This window comes from Lactuca virosa, chromosome 4 (genome assembly GCF_052849685.1).
Source record: "Lactuca virosa cultivar CGN04683 chromosome 4, Lactuca_virosa_CGN04683_v6, whole genome shotgun sequence".
Lineage (NCBI taxonomy): Eukaryota > Viridiplantae > Streptophyta > Magnoliopsida > Asterales > Asteraceae > Lactuca > Lactuca virosa.
Window position 1 is genome coordinate 130,769,144 of NC_136429.1, and position 21,136 is coordinate 130,790,279.

Consider the following 21,136-nt stretch of genomic DNA (forward strand, 5'->3'; position numbering starts at 1 on the left):
GAGGATGTGATGTAGACTCTTATGATTTGTGAAGATGGTGCACTTAGTGTCGTATAGGTAGTGTCTCTAGATCTTCAGGGCGAATACCACTGATCCTAATTCAAGGTCGTGTGGTGTAGTTGACCTCATGAGTCTTGAGTTGTCTTGAGGCATAGGCAATGACCTTTCCTCATTGCATCAGCACACATCCTAGGCTCTGCTTGGATGCATCACAATAGACCACAAAGTCTTCGGTCCCTTCTGGGAGGGACAAGTTTGGAGCATTGCACAGGGCTTGTTTAAGCGTTTGGAAGGCGGCTTCTTGTTTTTTACCCAGATGAATGACACTCCCTTATGAGTCAAGGTAGTGAGTGGCTTTGCAATCTTAGAGAAGTTTTGTATGAATCTTTGGTAGTAACCAGCAAGGCCCAGAAACTGGCGTATCTCCATCGATGTTCTTGGTGTTGCCCAGTTTTCCATCACCTTGACTGTGGAAGGGTCCATGTGTATCCCTTCCTCGTTGACTATGTGACCCAAGAAATCTACTCTTCGGATCAAGAATTCGCATGAGAGCTCGGCGTATAGCTTTTCTGCCCTTAACGTCTCCAAGACCTGCCGTAGGTGCTGACTATGTTCCTCCTTGCTTCGTGAGTAGATTAGTATATCATCGATGAATACTATCACGAATTTATCAAGATAAGGCCGATACACATGGTTCATTAGGTCCATGAACACCGCAGGTGCATTAGTTAGACCGAAGGGCATCACTACAAACACGCAGTGACCGTAACGAGTTCTGAATGTCGTCTTAGGGATATCTTCCTCCTAAATCCGCAGCTGATGGTACCCCGACCTTAGATCAATCTTTAAGAAGTAGCTCGATCCTTGCAGTTGATCAAATAAATCATCGATTCGAGGTAGGGGATAACGGTTCTTTATAGTGAGCTTGTTCAGTTCTCGGTAGTCTATGCACATGCGGAATGATCCGTCTTTTTTTTCAAGAACAAGACCAGTGCTCCCCAAGGTGAGAAACTCGGTCTAATGAATCCTTTTCTCAATAGCTCGTTCAGTTGACTAGACAGTTCTTGCATTTTAGCCGGTGCTAAACGGTATGGGGATTTGGCTACTGGAGTGCCTCTAGGAATTAAGTCAATTCAGAACTCAAATTGGCGTACCGGTGGTATCCCCGGGAGGTCTTCTGGAAATACATCAGGAAAGTTACAGACCGCGGGAATATCCTTGATGTCTTTCACCTCTCATTTCTCATCCACCACATGGGCTAAGAAGGCGTAGTATTCCTTGCATAGATATTTCTGAGCCTTGATGCAAACGATGATTTGTAGATTCATGTCAGGTTTGTCGCTGTAAATGACGAGAGTTTCGTTATTTGGTAGGTTAAGGCGAACGGCCTTTTCGTAACAAAAAATATCGGCATGGTGAGGACTTAACCAATCCATGCCAATGATAACGTCAAAGCTACTTATTGTGATCGACATTAGGTCGATTCGGAAGGAATGATTGTTTAGAGTTAGTGTGCATCCTATAAATATATCTTTAATGCTTTCTGTTTTTCCATTGGCCATTTCTACGGTAAATGTCTCATTTAGTGACTTGGGTTTCTGTTTGAGTAAATGTTTAAACTGGTGGCTCACAAAACTTTTCTCCGCACCACTATCGAAAAGTATGCATGTGTATGAGTTATTTATGGGAAACGTACCAGTAACCATGGTGGGATCCCTCATAGCCTCCTCATGCCCCATCGTTAGAACCCTTCCTACGCCTCCACTATTTCTGTTCTGTGCCTTCGGGCAGTTCTTTTTGAAATGCCCGGTCTCAACGCAATCGTAGCATGCGCGACTCACCCCAACATTAGCGGCTTAGCTGGTTTGTTGTGCCGGTGCTTTGCAGAAATGGGTTGTGTGCCCCTTCCTGTTGCAATGGTTACATTGCATTTCTTGGTAGGGTCTAGGGTGGTGGTAGCTGCACTTGTCGCATTTTGGAAGAGTCCCAACATATTGCTTGCTGATGCAGGGGCGGTGATGGCGTGGAAGGCCACAGTTTGTTGTTTCTTGGTCGGGTCTTGAGCGGGTTGGCCCTTCTTTTTGTTCCCGAACTTCCGCTTGTTGTCTCCCCGTTTTGGTTGTTCGGGCATGGGGGTTCTGATGCCTTGACAAACTCCCTGGTCGACAAGAGTTTGTGCCAAACGCTTGGCACTGTCTATGGTGCTCGAGTTGGCGGATATGACCATCCCCTGGATCTGATGGGATAGCCCCCAAATGTAACGCTCCACTTTCTTGGCCTCTGGGGTGACCATTCCAGGGCACAGAGTTGCCAACTCGTTAAATCGAGCAGTGTAGGTGGCAATATCGGAGCCCTTCATGGAGTGTTCCCATAGTTCTTGCTCCGGTTTCTGTATCTCGCTCCTTGGACAGTATTCCTCGAGCATCATCGCTTTCAGGTCCTCCCAAGTCATAGTGTTGGCAACAGCTAGAGTCAAAGTTTTAACGTGGCTGTTCCACCACGACAAGCCTGAGTTCGCAAATGTACATGCAACATATTTAACTTTGAACTTGTCCGGGCATGCGAAAATTTCGAATATGGACTCGGTCTTTTCAAACCATCTTGCAGTTGTTGAATAGTACAAGTAGGCTTGGGGATATATAATCAGGTCTGGGATGGATATAGCCTGATCAACTATATCTACCCGAGAAGTGATTAGCATGTGCGTAGGAATGGTTGTGGTGTTGCAACAAGTCTAAAAACTTACCAACTCTACTAGAATGAAACATCAGAACGTAAACTTAAAATACTATAAGAGTATTTTGTTGTACTATAATCACTTATGTGAAAACTAAAAAGGTCTTTGCTAGTAGGTCAATAGTTGCTGAGTGGATGCACTAAGGTTATATGTGACTAAGATGTTATAGACATAGAATCTGTGATCTTCTCTTTACTTCCTGTTCCTTGTTTGGTTTTGGTCTTAGAGTTGGGACACTTATTCGAAGGTCTATTCTATCTTGGTAATATATAACTGGTATACACTACGCAAGTATTGAAGTAACGGGTAAGGATCATCCTATAATTATCTATAGTGATACATCCATTATATGTCTCTTACACCCCATTTCTCGCTTTGATATCATGGCTAGATTCCATCTACCTGGCGACCCGTACTTTCCCGATCAAGGGAACGGTGGATGGCTTGAAGCTGAACCCGAAGAAGAGAACCTGGTGGTGTCAGTAGAAGAAGACCCCGAGGAGAGTTCTAAGGAAGAGAACGAAGATGATGAACAGGAAGACTCGGACTCAGAACCCGAGGTCTATAATCCACCCCATGTTGCTCAAAATCCTAACCCTCGTCAGGATTTTCAAGGCCCGACGCCTCTATGGGCTGTAAACTTGGGAAGGTGGAGCCACGAACAGGGACAACCACCTCCTTACAATAGAGACCTAAGCTTCTACAACTTGAATGAGGGGGGCTCGGCAGGCAGAGTCCTTCCTATCTCGGTTTGCCGTGTTTCTCGCAATGTTGAACAAGGAAGAGCAAACTTCGACCAAGTCATGGAGATCAGGGATAACTCAGGGGTCAACATAGTTCGTCTCCGCCACATGACCGATCACCAGGAGTTAACCAGGACTCACACTGACGCACTGCAGATAGAACTGAATGCCTGCCAATCCGAAGTTAGGGATCTTCGACAGAACCAAGTGGCATTGCAAAGGCGTGTGTGGGAAACAGAACAGCAGCAGGCTGGATCCAGGGCAGAATCTAGTACCAATCAGAACAACACTTCTCGCGAGTAGAGCCTACTCTACTCACTCTTTTGGATATAGATTAAGTCTACTTTTAGACTCTAGTATTATTTTCCTGTTTGTATCTAGACCTTGAACTTTCAGTTCGTTAAGTCGTTATGCTGTCAAGTTTTTCCCTGTATTGGTATTTATAGACCTATTACAAGGTAAAATTTTCATGAACTCCTTACATATATAATACCAATGATATTGATAGACATCCAGCCCTCTTGGAAAATCCTTATCCAAATCCTTTCATCTTTCAAATGGTAGAACTCAATTGCAAACATTTCATCAATTACATGTTGATCTATGGTGTGTTAGATCAAGAAACACTCTCATTTTTCTCACTATTGAATGCTTACTATTATCTTCATCTTTGTAAACTTACAGTTAAAATATGCCTCATCGTAGATCAACCAGACGCAATCCTCCGATAATTCCAACTCAACCACCACCTCCTCCATAATACGATCCTGCAGTTTTCCAAGCTGCAGTGACTGCGGCTGTAACGGCAGCCTTAACTCAAATAAACGCTAGCGGTACTAGCGGAGGTGGAACGGGAGTTAACTCCATACAAGGTGATAGTCATGGGCACCCTAAGGAGTGTTCATACAAATACTTCACCAACTGCAAACCCAAAGCCTTTAATGGCAGTGAAGGAATAATCGATCTATCGCACTGGATAGAGAAAACGGTGTCTATCTTCGAGATTTGCTCCTGCCTGGAAGGAAGAAAAGTAAAACTTGCTGCCTGCACCTTCTCAGACAGAGTCCTCAAATGGTGGAATGGCCATGTCAAGTAAGTTACTCTCATAATGGCTAATGCGATGGGATGGGAAACACTGAAGGACCTTATGATAGAGGAATACTGTCCGAGGGGCGAAGTTCAGAAACTTGAACAGGAACTTTGGAGCCTAACCATGAAAGGCTCAAACATAGTAGCCTACACTGCCAGGTTAAGTGATCTGGTGGCTCTATGTCCGGGGATGGTCCCCACTGAGGGCAAGAAGATTGAGAGGTACATCTGGGGACTAGTACCTCCATTCCAAGGGAATGTATCGTCTTCCAACCCCACTACCTTCGACAGTGCCAAAAGATTGGCACATCGACTCATTGACCATGGAGTCTGCACACCAACAACAACCCCTGCTGTCCCAGAACCATCCAAAACAACCGACAACAAGAGGAAGTTTTGGGACATGAAGAAGAACAACTCGGCGCAGAACTCTGCTAAGAAACAGCAGATTGTGGTTGTTCATGCCGCAACAGCACCTGCTGTCACTGCACCAGCGTAACAATACGTTGGGAGTTTGCCGAAGTGCAACTTACACCACAACGGACCCTGCCAGGAGATGCACTGTGCCAACTACGACAGGAAGGGGCACACTGCCCGTTTATGTAAGGAACCGGCGAGACCAATTTCCCATGTCCCTAGTGTTGGAGCAGGCCAGGCCTGCTATGGGTACGGCGAAGTTGGGCACTACAAACGGAACTGCCTAAAGGCAGGGAATACTGGCGGAGTGGGAAGAGTTTTGGCAATAGGCCATGAGGAAGCGGTGGCAGACCCTACAGTGGTCACTGGTATGTTTCTCCTCGATAACTCTTATGCATGCATACTATTTGATAGTGGAGCGGAGAGGAGTTTCGTGAACCAAAAATTTGCACACTTACTTAAACAACCACGAGCACTAAAAGAAACGTTCATCGTAGAAATGGCTAACGGGAAAACTGAGAGCACTAGCAATATATACATAGGATGTTCCCTCTCTCTAGATAACCATTCATTCCAAATCGACCTCATGCCTGTCTCAATTAAAAGTTTCGACGTCATTATCGGCATGGATTGGTTGAGTCTTCATCGTGCTGACATCATGTGTTTTGAAAAATCCGTTCGTCTTAATCTACCAAATAGTGAAACCCTAGTTTTCTATGGCGACAAACCAGGCACGAACCTTCGAATCATCTCAAGTATACAAGCTCAGAAGTACTTACGAAAGGAATATCATGCATTCCTTGCTCATGTGGTTGATACGAGACAAGAGGTGAAAGACATAAAGAACATCCCAAAAGTACGCGACTTTCCCGAAGAACTTCCAGAATTACCTCCACAACGTCAAGTCGAGTTCAGAATCGACATAATTCCAGGAGCTACTCCTGTAGCCAAATTGCCTTATCGACTAGCACCAGCTAAGATGCAGGAACTATCCAGTCAACTGAACGAACTGATAAGCAAGGGATTCATTAGACCAAGCTTCTCACCCTGGGGAGCACCGGTCTTGTTCGTAAAGAAGAAGGATGGATCATTCCGTATGTGCATCGACTATCGAGAGCTAAACAAACTTAACGTTAAGAACCGATACCCTCTACCACGTATAGACGACTTCTTCGACCAACTTCAAGGAGCGAGCTACTTTTCGAAGATTGAATTAAGATCCAGGTATCACCAGCTACGAGTGTTAGAGGAATATGTTCCCAAAACAGCCTTCCGAACTCGTTATGGACACTATGAGTTTGTAGTGATGCCTTTCGGGTTAACCAATGCGCCCGTAGTGTTCATGGACTTAATGAACCGGTTGTGCCGCCCTTACTTAGATATGTTTGTAATCGTGTTCATTGACGACATACTCATTTATTCTCGTACTAACCTACGATAGATCTTAGAAACACTACGAGCAGAGAAGCCTTATGCGAAGTTCTCTAAATGCGAATTTTGGATTCAAAGAGTCGAATTCTTGGGTCACATGGTTAGCGAAGAGGGAATACACGTGGACCCTTCCAAAATAAAGTCCATTAAGAACTGGTCAGCACCAAAGACACCTATAGAAATTCGTCAATTTCTAGGCCTCGCTGGCTACTATCGCAGGTTTATTCAAAACTTTTCAAGGATTGCGAAACCACTTACCACATTTACCCAGAAAGGTGTGACCTTTGACTGGCAAGAGAAACAAGATAAGGCGTTCCAAACGCTGAAGCAATCCTTATACACCGCACTGATATTATCCCTCCCAGAAGGGATAGAAGATTTTGTGGTTTACTGCGATGCATTCAACCAAGGGCTTGGTTGTGTTCTTATGCAACGGGGAAAGGTCATTGCCTATGCCTCAAGGTAGCTTAATACACACGAGGTCAACTACACTACACATGATGTTGAGTTAGGAGCAGTAGTATTTGCTCTGAAGATCTGGAGACACTACCTGTATGGTACGAAAAGCACTATCTTTACAGACCACAAAAACCTTTAACATATATTCGACCAGAAGGAGCTCAACATGAGACAACGACGGTGGGTCGAGCTACTCAATGACTACGAATGCGAAATTTGTTATCATCCCGGTAAGACCAACGTAGTAGCTGACGCCCTAAGTCGGAAAGACTACTCAGGTCGTAGAGTCAAGGCATTAACTATGACCGTACATTCACATCTGTCCACAAAAATTAAGGAGGCTCAGTAGGAAGCCTTAAAACCTGAAAATGTGGCAGGTGAATCCCTTAGAGGGATGGATAAGAACTTAGAAGTCAAGAGTGACGGAGCCTTATACCTCATGGATCAGATCTGGACATCGAAACTCGGTGGTTTTAGAGACATTGTCATGAACGAGGCGCACAATACTCGATACTCCGTTCATCCAGGTTCAGATAATATGTATCTAGATCTCAAAAAGTTATATTGGTGGCCTAACATGAAAGCAGAGATTGCTACCTTCGTGGGTAAGTGTCTTACTTGCGCCAAGGTTAAGGTCGAATACCAAAAGCCCTCAGGTTTACTACAACAACCGGAGATACCAGAGTGGAAGTGGGAGCGGATTACAATGGACTTCATAACCAAATTACCCAAGACAATGGGTGGTCTCGATACCATTTGGGTGATCGTCAACAGGTTAACTAAGTCTGCACACTTCCTGCCAATCAAAGAGACCGACAAGATGGAGAAACTGACGAGAATATACATTAGGGAGATTGTATGACTGCATGGTGTTCCCATATCTTTTATCTCTGATAGAGACAGTAGATTCACTTCAAGATTCTGGCAGTCGCTACAAAACTCCCTGGGAACTAAGTTGGACATGAGTGCAGCCTACCACCCACAAACTGATGGACAGAGTGAGAGGACGATACAGACGTTGGAAGACATGCTGAGAGCTTGTGTGATCAACTTTGTTAAAGCATGGGATATCCATTTACCTTTGGTCGAGTTTTTATACAACAACAGCTACCATACTAGTATCAAAGTTGCTCCATTTGAAGCCCTCTATGGTCGGAAGTGCAGATCCCCTATGTGCTGGGCTGAGGTGGGTGACACGCAACTAGCTAAGGGACAAGTTCCTGACAGTACTCTCACGGGTCCGGAAATCATTCGGGAAACGACAGAGAAGATTGTTCAGATTCGTGAATGATTGAAAGCCTCTGAAGACCGACAGAAAAGCTACGCTGACAAAAGACGGAAACCTTTGGAATTTCAGGTTGGTGACCTTGTTCTATTGAAGGTCTCACCCTGGAAGGGCTTGATATGCTTTGGAAATCATGGTAAGCTAAATCCAAGGTACATTGGGCCTTTTGAGATTCTCGCTAGAATCGGCCCTGTAGATTACAAACTCTGACTACCTCAAGAACTTAGTAACGTACACCCTACCTTCCACGTATCAAACCTAAAGAACTGCATTTCTGATGAGACTCTTGTTATCCCACTCGATGAAATCGAGATCAATAAGAGCCTCAATTTTGTGGAAGAACCAGTAGAAGTCATGGATAGGGAGGTCAAGCAAATGAAACAAAGTCGTATTCCGATAGTGAAGGTTCGCTGGAATGCAAAACGGGGACCCGAATTCACTTGGGAGCGGTATGATCAAATGAAACATAAGTATCCTCATCTTTTTCCTTAGTCCATGTGTATTTCTTAATCCTAATTTCGGAACGAAATTCCCTTTAACGGGGGGGAGGGGGGGATGATGTGACAACCCGTAATTTCTATCTTGTAAAAGTCAAACATGGTCAACTAAAGTCAAACATATCAATCAAAGGTCAAACTATTTCTTTTATTATCTTAATATAGTTAGAATAAGGAGCTAAAAGTGTATGGAACTTATATATATGAGTGTTGGGGTTTATGGAGGAAAGTCTTTTGGAACCAAGGACCGCAAACAACCTTGGGCCGTGAACGAGCCTTCGGGCCGTGAACGAGCCTTCGGGACGTGAACAGCCTTCGGGCCGTGAACCCTCGGTTTGCGGCCGTGAACTCCTCCCCTATATATGGAAGTGTTGACTGATTTTTGACTCACTTCTACTCTTCTGGCCGTAAACACACCACTTCTCTCTCAAAGATCTTCAAACGAAAACACCTTCCTCTCAACTATCATCCTTTTCCTTTGGATCTTCTTAAGATATTGCTAAAGACCTTCAAGTATACTTCATACTTCAAGATCATTGGGCTGTAAACTCAAGAACATCAAGTGTTCTTTAGCCGTGAACCCTTTCATCCTAACCATTTGTCAAGAACATCAAGCTGTGAACCCAAGATCATCAAGATCTTTGGGTCGTGAACCCCTTCCAGCTTTCCCTTTTCGACTCTAGCACCCCCCCTTTTGTAAGTTAAGCTTGCAACTCAATCCGTTTCCTTGTTATATTTATGATTATGATCACTAAATGTATACATATATGTCTTCATATGCTAAATAGGACTCGTTTGTGCTTCGGGACTTCCCCCGTGAAACTTATCATCCTATATCGAACATTTAATTGAATCACCCACATAAGGTGAGTTCATACCCCTACAAATTACAGTGTTATATGCTTTTAAATGCTTTTAACGGGGAGAATACAAGTAGAACACATTATAATTGTGTTAAAACACTTACATGTGAAAACGTCAAACAAAAGGATTTCTTATACTCAAACGCTTGTTGAAACCATTTTAAAACTATTTTAGACTGCTGTGTATTATCAAAATCGTATTCATTTATGTATTTATGTATAAGTATGCTTTAACGGACTTAGGACTATTGCTAAATACCTTGACTCCTGTTCCTTGTTTGATTGTGGGCTTAGGGTAGGATCACTAGTCCGACTGTCGGCTAAATCATAGTTATACTTGCTAAATATATACATGAATATATACATGATTGTGGGCTTAGGGTTGCATATATTGGGCAAATGAGTCTTTTCTACAAATCAATAACTGTTCAAACAAACATACTAGTAAACTATAATAGGTATAGTTTAGAGGATCACTACATGCTATTTCTAGATCATAGAAACATACATGAGTCAATACTTACATCCTATTACTATTCATTACAAAGTATATTATTCATTTACAAGAACAAGAAGGAACATACATACTATAACAAGAACAAGTTAACTAAAATGTGAGATACTATTTCATGGCATAGCAATATCCTTGCTATGTCACGTTTTATAACCAGAGTCTCCTGGAGGCAGAGCGTGATTTTGTGTATAGATCTATATTGGATTGACAATCGTACACCTTGCTGCTAGCTACAGTAGGACCTGCAAGTCTACGGGTGACAAATGTCATATCATTTTTGACGCCTGAAGAACGTCGTGTTTTATACTAGTCAATCAAGCATGGTTATAACCTTATCACCTTTTAACCTTAATTAACCCGTTTGGTTACAAGGTAGTTAATGCATCAGTAGTGTTTTTTTTATACAACACTACTGTAAATCTTCATTTTCCATTTACATTCATACAGTGATATTCTCACATGAGAAATGCATACTATTTTTCGAGTAAAGATAGTTACCTATATGGAAAAACATACATTTATACTATTTCAAGTACAAAACATACATTTTACACTTTATTCAAGAGAACAGAGCATACAAACAGTTGGGTCTTGGTAGAAGACTACTTTTCATTGAAGGAAGAAAATATAGGATTTTCTGGGAATTATACAAACATTTTCATTATACATATAAAAAAAATTTCATGAAACAAATGCAAACATTTGACACAAAAATACTTATGCACTCACTCAACTTTTATGTTGATACTCTCTTTCAAAATAACTTGTATTCTCAGGTCACCAGTAGATAGGTACACTGGACCAGGTTTTGAGAAGACGGAGCATGTTCAAGACTCGTCTTTTATTTTGTTAGATATATATTTTTGGTGTCTTACAACTATACACAGAACACACATGTATTAACTATTCTACTAATGCAATGGATGTTGTTGCTTGTTTTACTATTGTATATTGTTATGATAATGTACATGACGTCCTCCGCCCCGAACGTTTCCGCCGTTCTGGTTTGGGGGTGTGACAAAACCTCGCTGCATGTCGTAGGGTGAACGCTGATGTTGCTACCCGCGGGGACTCGGGCGACGTAGGGTAGATTAATGACTTCGGACTCTGCATTCAATTCCTCCTCTTCTTCTTCCACGTCTTCTTCTTCCTCCTCCTCTGGATCTCCCTCGGGATCCTCTTCGAGATCCTCTTCGATCCACCCACCATTCCCCGGGTTAGGGAAATAGGGATCTACGGGCATCTAAAATCCTACCAGGATGTATGTGCGAGAATAGAGATATGAGAAATGCATGAAAGGCTTAAGTGTATGATCTTGTAGTATTCTAAAATACTCCTATAGTATTTTAAATTTTTATGTTTGATTCTAGGGTCTCTTGGTATATAGGGTTGGTAAGTTTTATATTCGTTGCCCACCACGACCATTCCTAAGCACATGTTGGTCATATCTCGTATAAATATAGTTGACCAGGCTATATTTATCCCAGATATGATCACATAACTGTTTAGGCTTAACCGTAGTGTTTAACTCCTCTAAATACTTTTTATATGGCTCTTATTATGACACTGTTTCTAGTATGCATGCATGTATGTATACTTTTTATAAAATTACTATTATATTTTAAAACTATACTTCTTAGTCAGAGTGTTTTAGCCCTATTGTATTTATAGTTGTATATCATACATGGTTTGATATACTTAGTTCAATATAAACAATGCTCTGATACCAATCTGTCACACCTCCAAACCTGAACAGCGGAAACGTCTGGGGGCGGATGACTTTCATGAACAGTATCATAATAATTGAATAGTAGCGATCAAATCATTACAACCATTGTATTAAATATTTACTAAGTTTACATTGTACTTAAAACATTGTTTACATGATATCAACTGCATATGACAAAAATGAATAACATGATGCGACGACGTCCCATCCACCAAAAACTCTTGTGGTTACCTGTTTACTGGTTTCCTGAGAATACAAGTAATTTTCAAAAGTGTCAACAATTAAGTTGGTGAGTTCATAAGCGTTTTTGTATGAGAAGGATTTGTAACTATTTCATGAAAATGATAGTGTATAGTTTCAGAAAATCCAATATTTTCTTTAAAACTGAACTGTAAGTCTTTAATCCCACGACTAAAAATGTAAGTAATGTTGTACTATAAAACGATGTTATGAAGTTTTATCTTTATATAAAACTACTTGAATGTATGTTAACCCGTAAACCAAATGTTTTGTTAATACTCCATGTGAGTTATTATAACAATACTAATGCGACTAGTGGCCTGAACGACGTGCTTTGGGCGTCGGAACTGTTACGACATTTGTCACCCCAGACCTGCCGGTCTAACTATAGCTAGCAGTTTAGGTGTGGGGTTGTCAATCCCGTATAGATCTATACACAAGTGTCACACTCTCCTTAGCAGATACTCTGGTTATAATTCAGGACTTTAACGTGTACTATGGTAGGTACGGTGAAGCTAAATGTCTCACAAAATTGTATCAACTGGTTTACGTGAACTAAAAACCCCTTTTTCTTGTAGATGAAATATTTATATGTTTCTTCTGAAATGATAGTGTAGTGTTTGTGACTCCCAAACTATACCAGTTATAGTTTATCTTGTTTGTTTGTTGAGACCATTTATATAATCGTTTATATAAATAACTTGTAGTGATCTTGTCTTTTATCAAAATGTAAGTTTAAACATCATATTTTTGGGTTGTAACCTACAAAATGGTGAAATAACTAGAATGTTACCCTGTTTGTTAGAAAAACTATATTTTGGTAAAAAGCTTCAAAAAATTTGTAGTTTTACAAATCATAGTTTTTCTTATGACTTTATAACATATATTATTTTTTATTCTTGGTTAGTTTTGCATTTCAAAATTTATATATTACCAATAGTTGTATAAAATCTAGTGATAACCATTTTTCATGCAAGTAATGTCTTATTCTTAACATAAAGATGAAACATTGCAAGTATTTGTATGATAAAACAAAATTTTACTTGTATCCCCCCCCCCCCCACTTAAAACATGACCAACTCAAAAATGTGGCGGTATGAACTCGCCTTGAGTGGATTTGTGGGTTGTTTGAAGAGATGGTGTGAAGATTTCCAAGCCTAAAACACTTGAATGTGGTTGATGAACTCTTTGAAGGTAATATTATCCTAAGAGTTAACACATAATAATATGTGGAATTAATATGACACTATCATGATAGTGTATAAAAACACTAGATTAACAAGGAAAACTTACCAAAACTATAAGAATAAACTTGGAGGATTTGAACTTCGAAGATCTTATGGATTGCTTCTTGAGAGAGAATGGAGTAAAGTTTAAAGAAAATGGAATTGGTGGGGGTTTGTGGGTGTGTTCTTCCATAGTTAAGGAGAAAAGATGATAGATTACTTGCTTAGTTATTTGTTGGTTAATAACATTGATATATGTTGGGTATAGTTTTGTATTGGAAAGGATGAAACATCTAAATCACGAAGTCAACTCCTATTCTTTTCTTCTCTTAACCGAACCCCCCCCCCTAGAAAACCCCAAAGATACCCCGATATCACATAGAAAACCCACTGGAAAACACCCCACTCACTTGTGATTTCTGCCCATGCTCTAACCGAAATCACATGTGATTTCGGTCCTTGCATCAACCGAAATCCCATGTTTTGGGGTCCTAGGCCGAAAACACTTAAATGCAAATGGAATTTTCATAATTCTTGGTCTATCTTGTTGACTTTCAGGTTTTTATTATCAATACGATTTTCAAAGTATATATATACCTGTATATATACTTATACAAACAATGCCCTTTTGGCTTTCAAAGTTTTATTGCAACAAGTTTACATTGTGGATTCCCTTATACACAAAACATTTTAGACTTTGCTCGGCCCAAAATTTTCCAGTTGTCACATTCTCAGTGATGCTTGTGGTTTTTCCTTGATTGATGGTGTGAAATTTCCAATGGCTGACTCGATGATTCTCTCCCCTCCTTCCGGCAAAGTTGGAATCTACCTGAAGACCATCGATGCTGGTCTGCCTCTTCCTCTCACTAATTTCCAAGAGGAGCTTCTTCAGAAAAATGATTGTAGCATTCAAATGCCTACCCCAAACGCTGTCAACAAGTTGGTAGCGTTCGAGATGATATGTTGGGCAAATTGCATGCTTTTTGATTCCTTTGTTTTTAAGTTCTTCTTCTGGTTTAGCGCTATCGGTGACAAGTACACGTTCTTCGCTCGAAGCTGTGATCATGTCTTAGTACCTGATGGCAAGACCCCAAAGAAGTGGTAGGACAAGTGGTTATGGGTTAACCAATATCGAGTTGGTCGCAGGCACTACCGAGCGAACAACTTCTCTGATGTTACTCCCAAACTGTTTCCCCATAATCAGGCTACCGCTGATCTTCTGAAGACCATCCAGGTTGTGCCTGAGGAGTACTTGAAGGCTTTGATTGTTGGCGTTGTGATGATTCCTTCATGGAGATGTCGGGGGAAAATTCCCATCTTTTACATTGTCATCGATGGTAAGTTATTTTGCTTTTATTTCCCTTCTACTCTTCTTTCCCTTCCCTCCTTTTCTTGATAAAGGAGAGAGAGTTGGGTCTGGGGATGATCATTGCTTTGTTTATAAGTTTTTCTTTGACAGGTATCGAGTCCCGTCTGTCCATGGACGACTTCTTGTGGAAGCGGTATCGAGGGAAGTTGAAACATCATGAGACTGATCTTTTCGAAACTCTTCCTCCGTCATGTCATGCTGATCGGCTCGCCATGAATTCTCCTCCGGTTACGTTGGCCTTGGAAGGTTCCTCTGAAACCGTTGGGGAGCAGCTTTTGATAGCTCAACCCATTACAATGGTTTCCCCGCCTCTGATCACCGACCCTAGTCATGTTGAGATGGAAGAGGATAGCAAAGACGAAATTATCTTGGACGTCCGGCGGGCCATAGCTAAGAGGAAAGTCGTTTTGGCCATGGGGGATGCCTATTATGATGTTTTCAACATTGTGAGATGCGTTCAGTCAAGGCGTAATTTTTCTCGTCTGCTGAGTTCAATCTCCTCTATGTCGAAGGCCATTGTACTGATCCCTGTTGATGATGTATAACAGATTGAGGGGGATCAGAGGTCGTCTAAGCAGCCCATTGTTCCAATTCAAGTTGCTTCACAATCCAATCCCATTCTTTCTTCTCCTGGGGGCCTCGGTGGGACTCCGCCTCATAAGAATCCTCTGAGTGGGGGGTCTCCAATTCATAATGATCCGAGCTTTAGTCTTTTTGTTCTCGCCTGGAATCTGCGGAATGATTCTTGGTTATCAGTTTACACTAATGCCATAGAGTTTTCCAGCCATGCCTTCCCACCTGTCGCCGTCACTGATATGGATGCCATGGGTAGCCATGCGTTACTCCACAACATGTAATATGTTGATTCCCAAACGATGTTCTATTTGGTCGTCGGCTCCCGCCGTGTCTAGCTGTTGCATGAGATGGAGGTTGCGCATGTTGTTCGCACACCAGATCCTTAAGCTCGAAAACGATGCTCATGGTTTCGATCAGATGTACGCTTTGTTGGCATCAGAGAAGGTCGTTGCTGAGGAGGTTTGGTCTAACCCAGAAGTTAAGGTGGACTCCCTGATATAGGCCAATGAGGGATTAATGATTCATAATGAAATCTTGGAGTAGGACGTCAGTGACCGTGATAAACTCATCGAGGAAATTTGAGCTGAAGCAGAGACCTTGCGTCGTGACTGGGACTGGCTCTTGTAGATAGGGGTCATGCGTATCATGGAAAAACTGATCGAACACCCAGAGTTTACCAGTGGGATAGCCGAATCTGACATGCTGCCTTTGTTGCCAGCGAAGAGTCTTGTCGTACTCGGTTAAAAGCATAGACAAATTATGGTGTTCATGATCCTGGTGATAGTAATTCTCACTCCAACCATACTACCAGCCTTAATGAGGCATTAGTTGCATTGGCCACAATGGACCATGCTGCTCTCCTGGGCTTGGGACATCTTGATATGGCTGGGATGAGGAAGGTGTGTGTTTTAGATGATGTAGGTGAAGTTCCTGATGACATGCTGATTGGTATGGTTGGCGGGGGTGGTGCAGACGTTGATGGTGATGGTGATGCAGGGGTTGGAGGTGGTGGTGTATGTGCTAATGGCGGTGGCAATAACGCGAAGATTGGTGGTGGTGGTGGTGGTGCTAGTGGTGGTGGCGATGATATCGTTGGTTCTTAGGGTATTTTGTACCGTGTGCTTCCCTTCGGAGTGTGAAAAAATTTGTGAAGATTGTTCTTCCCCTCTTTTGCTATTTGTTTATGTTTGTTTTGTGCATGGCTCTTGGTGGCCTCAAACGTCGATGGCCCTCTGGCTTTGATTGTAATGACTTGTTCTATCTTTGGTAATGTAAGATATTAATTCCTGCATGTGCTTCTTCTTTGTGATACATTGCATTCTTGTTATGGTTTAGTTCTAAACCTATTTCGTTATCGCCTTTCGCCTTTTGACTGCAGGGCAATTGTATAGCACGAGGCGGTTACTTCGAACCATATGGATGTTCTAATTTTCCGTGGTGAGATTGCATGCATCAAGTAGTTAGTTGTGAAATGGTTGTTTTGGGCCTAGCAAATACACTAAGTATTTTAATAGAAAGGCTATTCTAAGCCCAAGAAACACGCTAAGTATTAAAAATGGCTATTCTGAGCCCAACAAATACACTGAGTATTTTAATAAAATGGCTATTCTTAGCCCAAGAAATACGCTAAGTATTAAAAATGGTTGTTTTGAGCCAAACACAAACACTGCGTATTTTAATAAAATGGCTATTCCGAGCCTAAGAAATATGCGAAGTATTAAAAATGGTTGTTCTGAGCCCAACAAATACACTAATAATTTAACATGCAAGTAATACACCGAATATTTTGCATTTTGCGGGAAGGTACGCTAAGCCTTGAGTATTAGTTGTCGTCCCGGGTGATCAGTCCGGGGGATGATTTCCTTTCTAGAAGTGAAATTTCCTTATATTCCTGACATTCCATGTTCTGGGGATTTGCCTCCCCTCCATCGTCTCGAGAGTGTAAGACCCGTTGCGGTGAGCTTCGATAACTTTGTAAGTTCCTTCCCATATAGGACCTAGTTTTCCCTAAGGCTGGGCATGACTTGCCTCATTTCTTCATAGGACGTAATCTCCTATCTTGAAAGCTTTTTCTTTGACTCTCTAGTTGTAGTATCTTTCCATGACATTTTTGTAAGTCGCGTGACGAATGTTCGATTGCTCACGCCTTTCTTCGATGAGGTCCAGGCTTAGCCTCAAGTCTTTATCATTGTTTGCTTCTTCGAAGTAGGTCGTGCGGGCGCGAGTCAATTGCTAGTTGTACCAGCAGCATTGCTTATGTGCCGTAAGTTAGACTAAAAGGCGTTTCCTTTGTGCTCATTCTCGGTGTGGTTCTGTATGACCAAAGTACTCTCGGTAATTCTTCAACCTAGTTACCTTTAGCTCTCCCCAGGTTCCTTTTTATTCCATTTACCAACTTTCTATTGGACACTTCAGTTTGGCCGTTGGCCTGAGGGTGTACCACTGATGTGAACCGTTGTTCAATCCCTTTTTCAGTACACCAGCTCCAGAATGGGTTTTCTGCGAACTGTAATCCGCTATCGCTGATCTGTACCTTGAGCGTTCCAGACCTTGTCATGATGTTTTTCCATGGAAATTTGTTGCCTTCCATATATGCACGCTAGTGGATCGACCTCTATCCACTCGGAAAAGTAGTCAACTGCGACTACTAGGAACTTCCCTTTTCCGGGGGCGTCTGGGAATGGTCGGACAATGTAGATTCCCTACTGGTAGAAGGGCCACACACTAGAGATACTCGTTACGTGTACTGGGGGGACCCCTTAGACTGGGGAATAAGTTTGGCATTCCACACATGTTCGCGTCACCTCTAACGCGTCTTGGTGTATGCTTAGCCAGTAAATGCTCATCTGAAGTATGTTCCCCGTAAGAGCCCTTGCTCCTTCATGTGCGCTAGCTGAGCCGGTATGCAACTCCCGAAGTGCTTCCTTGCCTTTGGTTTCATCAATGAACTTTAACCATGGCATCATGAACCCTTTTCGGTGTGCCCCTTCTATGACCGTATATACTGGTGCCTTGATTCTTACTTTCCTATCTTCTTCATGACTATCAGGTAGGACGTTGTGTTGTAGGTATTCAACGATTGGTGTCATCCAGGTGCATCGTGCTGTTGTCAAGGTGTGCACATGTCGTTCGTCTATGCTTCTTTCCTTAAGTACCTCCACCAAAACCTTCTTAGATAAGTAGTTGACGCATGTTGATGCCATTTTGATGATGACGTCTGCCCTTCTATTCTCCCTTCTTGGAATTTGCTTGATGGTAAACTTCTTGAGAGGCTTGACGAATCTCTGAACGACCTTTACGTATTTCTCCATTCGTATGTCTCTTGATTCAAACTCTCCATTTATTTGATTAGTTGCTAGACTCGAATCCGTTAGGGCTGTCACTATGTCCGCACCCATCTATCTAGCCAATCGTAGGCCAGCTAACAGCACTTCATACTCAGCCTCGTTGTTAGAGGTATATAAGTCGAAATGGAGGGCGTAGGTGATTTCTTCCCCGCCTGGGCTTGTTAGGATCAGGCCCGCCCCTGATCCCTCTTTGCTAGATGCACCATCGATGTATAGGGTCCATTCCTAGCTGCCCTTTGGCCAGCCTGAACTTGATAGTTCTCTAATGCAAGTGGATGTTTAACGCTTGCCCGTTAATACTGGTACATGGGCGGTTGTTGTTGTCATGTTACCCTAATTCGATTGCCCATTTTGCTAGGCGTCCGGACGTTTCTGGCTTGTGTAATATCTGTTTGATTGGGTAGTTCATCAATACCTCTATCTGGTGGGCTTGGAAGTACTGCCTCAAGCGTTGTGCTTCATAGATGAGTGCGAGCACCAGTCTTTCAAGGATAGGGTAGTTGGTCTCTGATCCTTATAGGGCTCAGATGATAAAATAGACCATTATTTACCTTACTTCCTTTTCCACTACCAGCACTGAGGAGGTGGCTTCGTTCGATGCTGAGAGGTATACTTGTAGTGTTTCACCTGGCATGGGGCTGGCTAGTATGGGCAATTTGTGTAGGGCTTCCTTGATGTGCTAGAGCATTGTTTCTGTTATTGATGTCCATTGGAAGTTGCTCTTCTCAATGAATCTCTTGAGAGTATGATAGAGTGGCATGGCTTTTTCTGCCAACTTAGAAATGAAACGGCTTAGAGCGGTTAGTTTACAATTTAGCCCTTGAGCGTCTCTCAGGGTGTGTGGGGATGGCACGTCCATCAACTCGTCCACTTTAGCCAGACTGGGTTGGATTCCTTCTTTGGTGACATAGTATCCCCATAATTACCCTTCTTCGATGCTAAAGGTTCAACTTCATCTGGACCTTCTATAGTGTTTTGAGTGTTTCTTCCACGTCTTCCATTAATCTCCTCTCATCTGGCATTTTTATGACCATGTCGTCAACGTATACCTTAATGTTTTTTCCACTATGTTTGGCAAAGATGGAGTCGATAAGACGTTGGTAGGTCGCACCTGCGTTCTTCAAGCCATATGGCATTTTGGTGTAGCAGAACAGACCATGGTCCATATAAGAAGTTGCCCTTTCTTCATCTTCCTTGTTCATTAAAATATAGTGGTACCCTTTGTATGCGTATAGAAAACATTATAGTCTGGATGCTTGTAGGGATTCTACCTTTTGATCAATCTCTGGTAGGGGGTAGCAGTCTTTGGGGCAAGCTTTGTTCAAATCAGAATAGTCAATGCACATGCGCCATGTGCCATCATGTTTTTTCTTACCATGATAGGGTTTGCGATCTAGGTTAGGATGATTGCCTCTTGGAGTATTCCTTCTTTGGTTAGCTTGGTAAACTCCGCATTGATTTTCCTGTTCCTGTCTCCCCCTGAACTCCCTTTTTCTGCTTGACCTCCTTGGTGCCTGGCTTAATCATAAGTATGTGTTCTATGACTTCTCTGTCTACTCCCACCATATCAGTGGGGGTCCAGACGAAAACGTGCTTGTATTTCTTTAAGAGACTAATCAACGCGTGTCTTTTCGTCAGGGGAAGGCTGCCTCTATGCTGACCATTTGATCCGGTTGCTCTCTGTTGATGATCTCACTTCGCTTATTGGCTCCGCTTGTGATCTTTTACTTTCCTATGTGATCTCTCTAGGCTGCATGATCTCGTAGCATTGCAGTTCTTTTGGCGGCGTTACCAGGACTGTCCCTGGTCCTTCCGTTGTACTGAATTTCACTTTTCCATGCATTATTGATGGGATTGCTCCAAATTTGAGTAGGGCCGTCCATCCGAGAATGATGTTGTGCTCCGCGGGGTGCCGGATTACAACAAAATCTACGAGGGTATCTTCTTTTTCGCCTTGTCGTGGCTGGTCAATGTGAACGGCATGTGGATCATACCTAGGGGCCACATGTTGTGTCCTATGAAGCCTGTCAGTCGTCCCGTTGCATGTTTGAGGCTATCCTTCCACCTATCTAGGAGGAGACGGAAACAATGTCCGTAGATAATATGTGCTGAACTTCCGGTGTCGATGTATACCCGGTGGATAGTGATGTCTTTGATGGATCCCTGAATTATGAGCGGTTCATATCCTCGCCAACCTGTAGGTTGCGGGTCTTTTGCTGAGAACGTTAGGCCATGCATGGATTTTGTGAGATTGTCTACCCCGCTGCATTCTTCATGCCTCCCTCTTTTGGATCTGATCATTAGGATTTCATGGGGTTGGTCATGCTCCTTGGCCGCGTCTTTAGCATTTTCGGCATCAAACTTGGCGCTGAGGCTCCGCGTTACATCTATCAGTTTCCCTTTTAGTTGTTTACCCTCCATTTCCCTTTTTAACACTGAATAGTTGATTGTGTCGTGTGTTTTACTTTTGTAGTATTCGCAGTACCGTCCTTTTGCTCCTTTTACTGGTTGTCTATCGATGACTGCATAGATGTCTGTCCGTGTGCCTCTCCTATCATCTCTTTGGAATGACCTAAAACGTCCTTGTGGGCGTTCATGCCGAAAGTGCCTGACA

At 42.5% G+C, this 21,136-nt stretch overlaps 1 protein-coding gene across 1 annotated transcript; it reads right to left on the minus strand.

Annotated features, from left to right (window-relative positions):
• Window positions 1-17,934: 17,934 nt before the first annotated feature.
• On the minus strand, window positions 17,935-18,573 carry LOC145105036 (uncharacterized). The gene has a single exon (XM_079042174.1). It carries the CDS (start codon window positions 18,571-18,573, stop codon window positions 17,935-17,937), a length of 639 nt encoding a protein of 212 aa, XP_078898300.1.
• Between the last annotated feature and the right edge of the window lie 2,563 nt (window positions 18,574-21,136).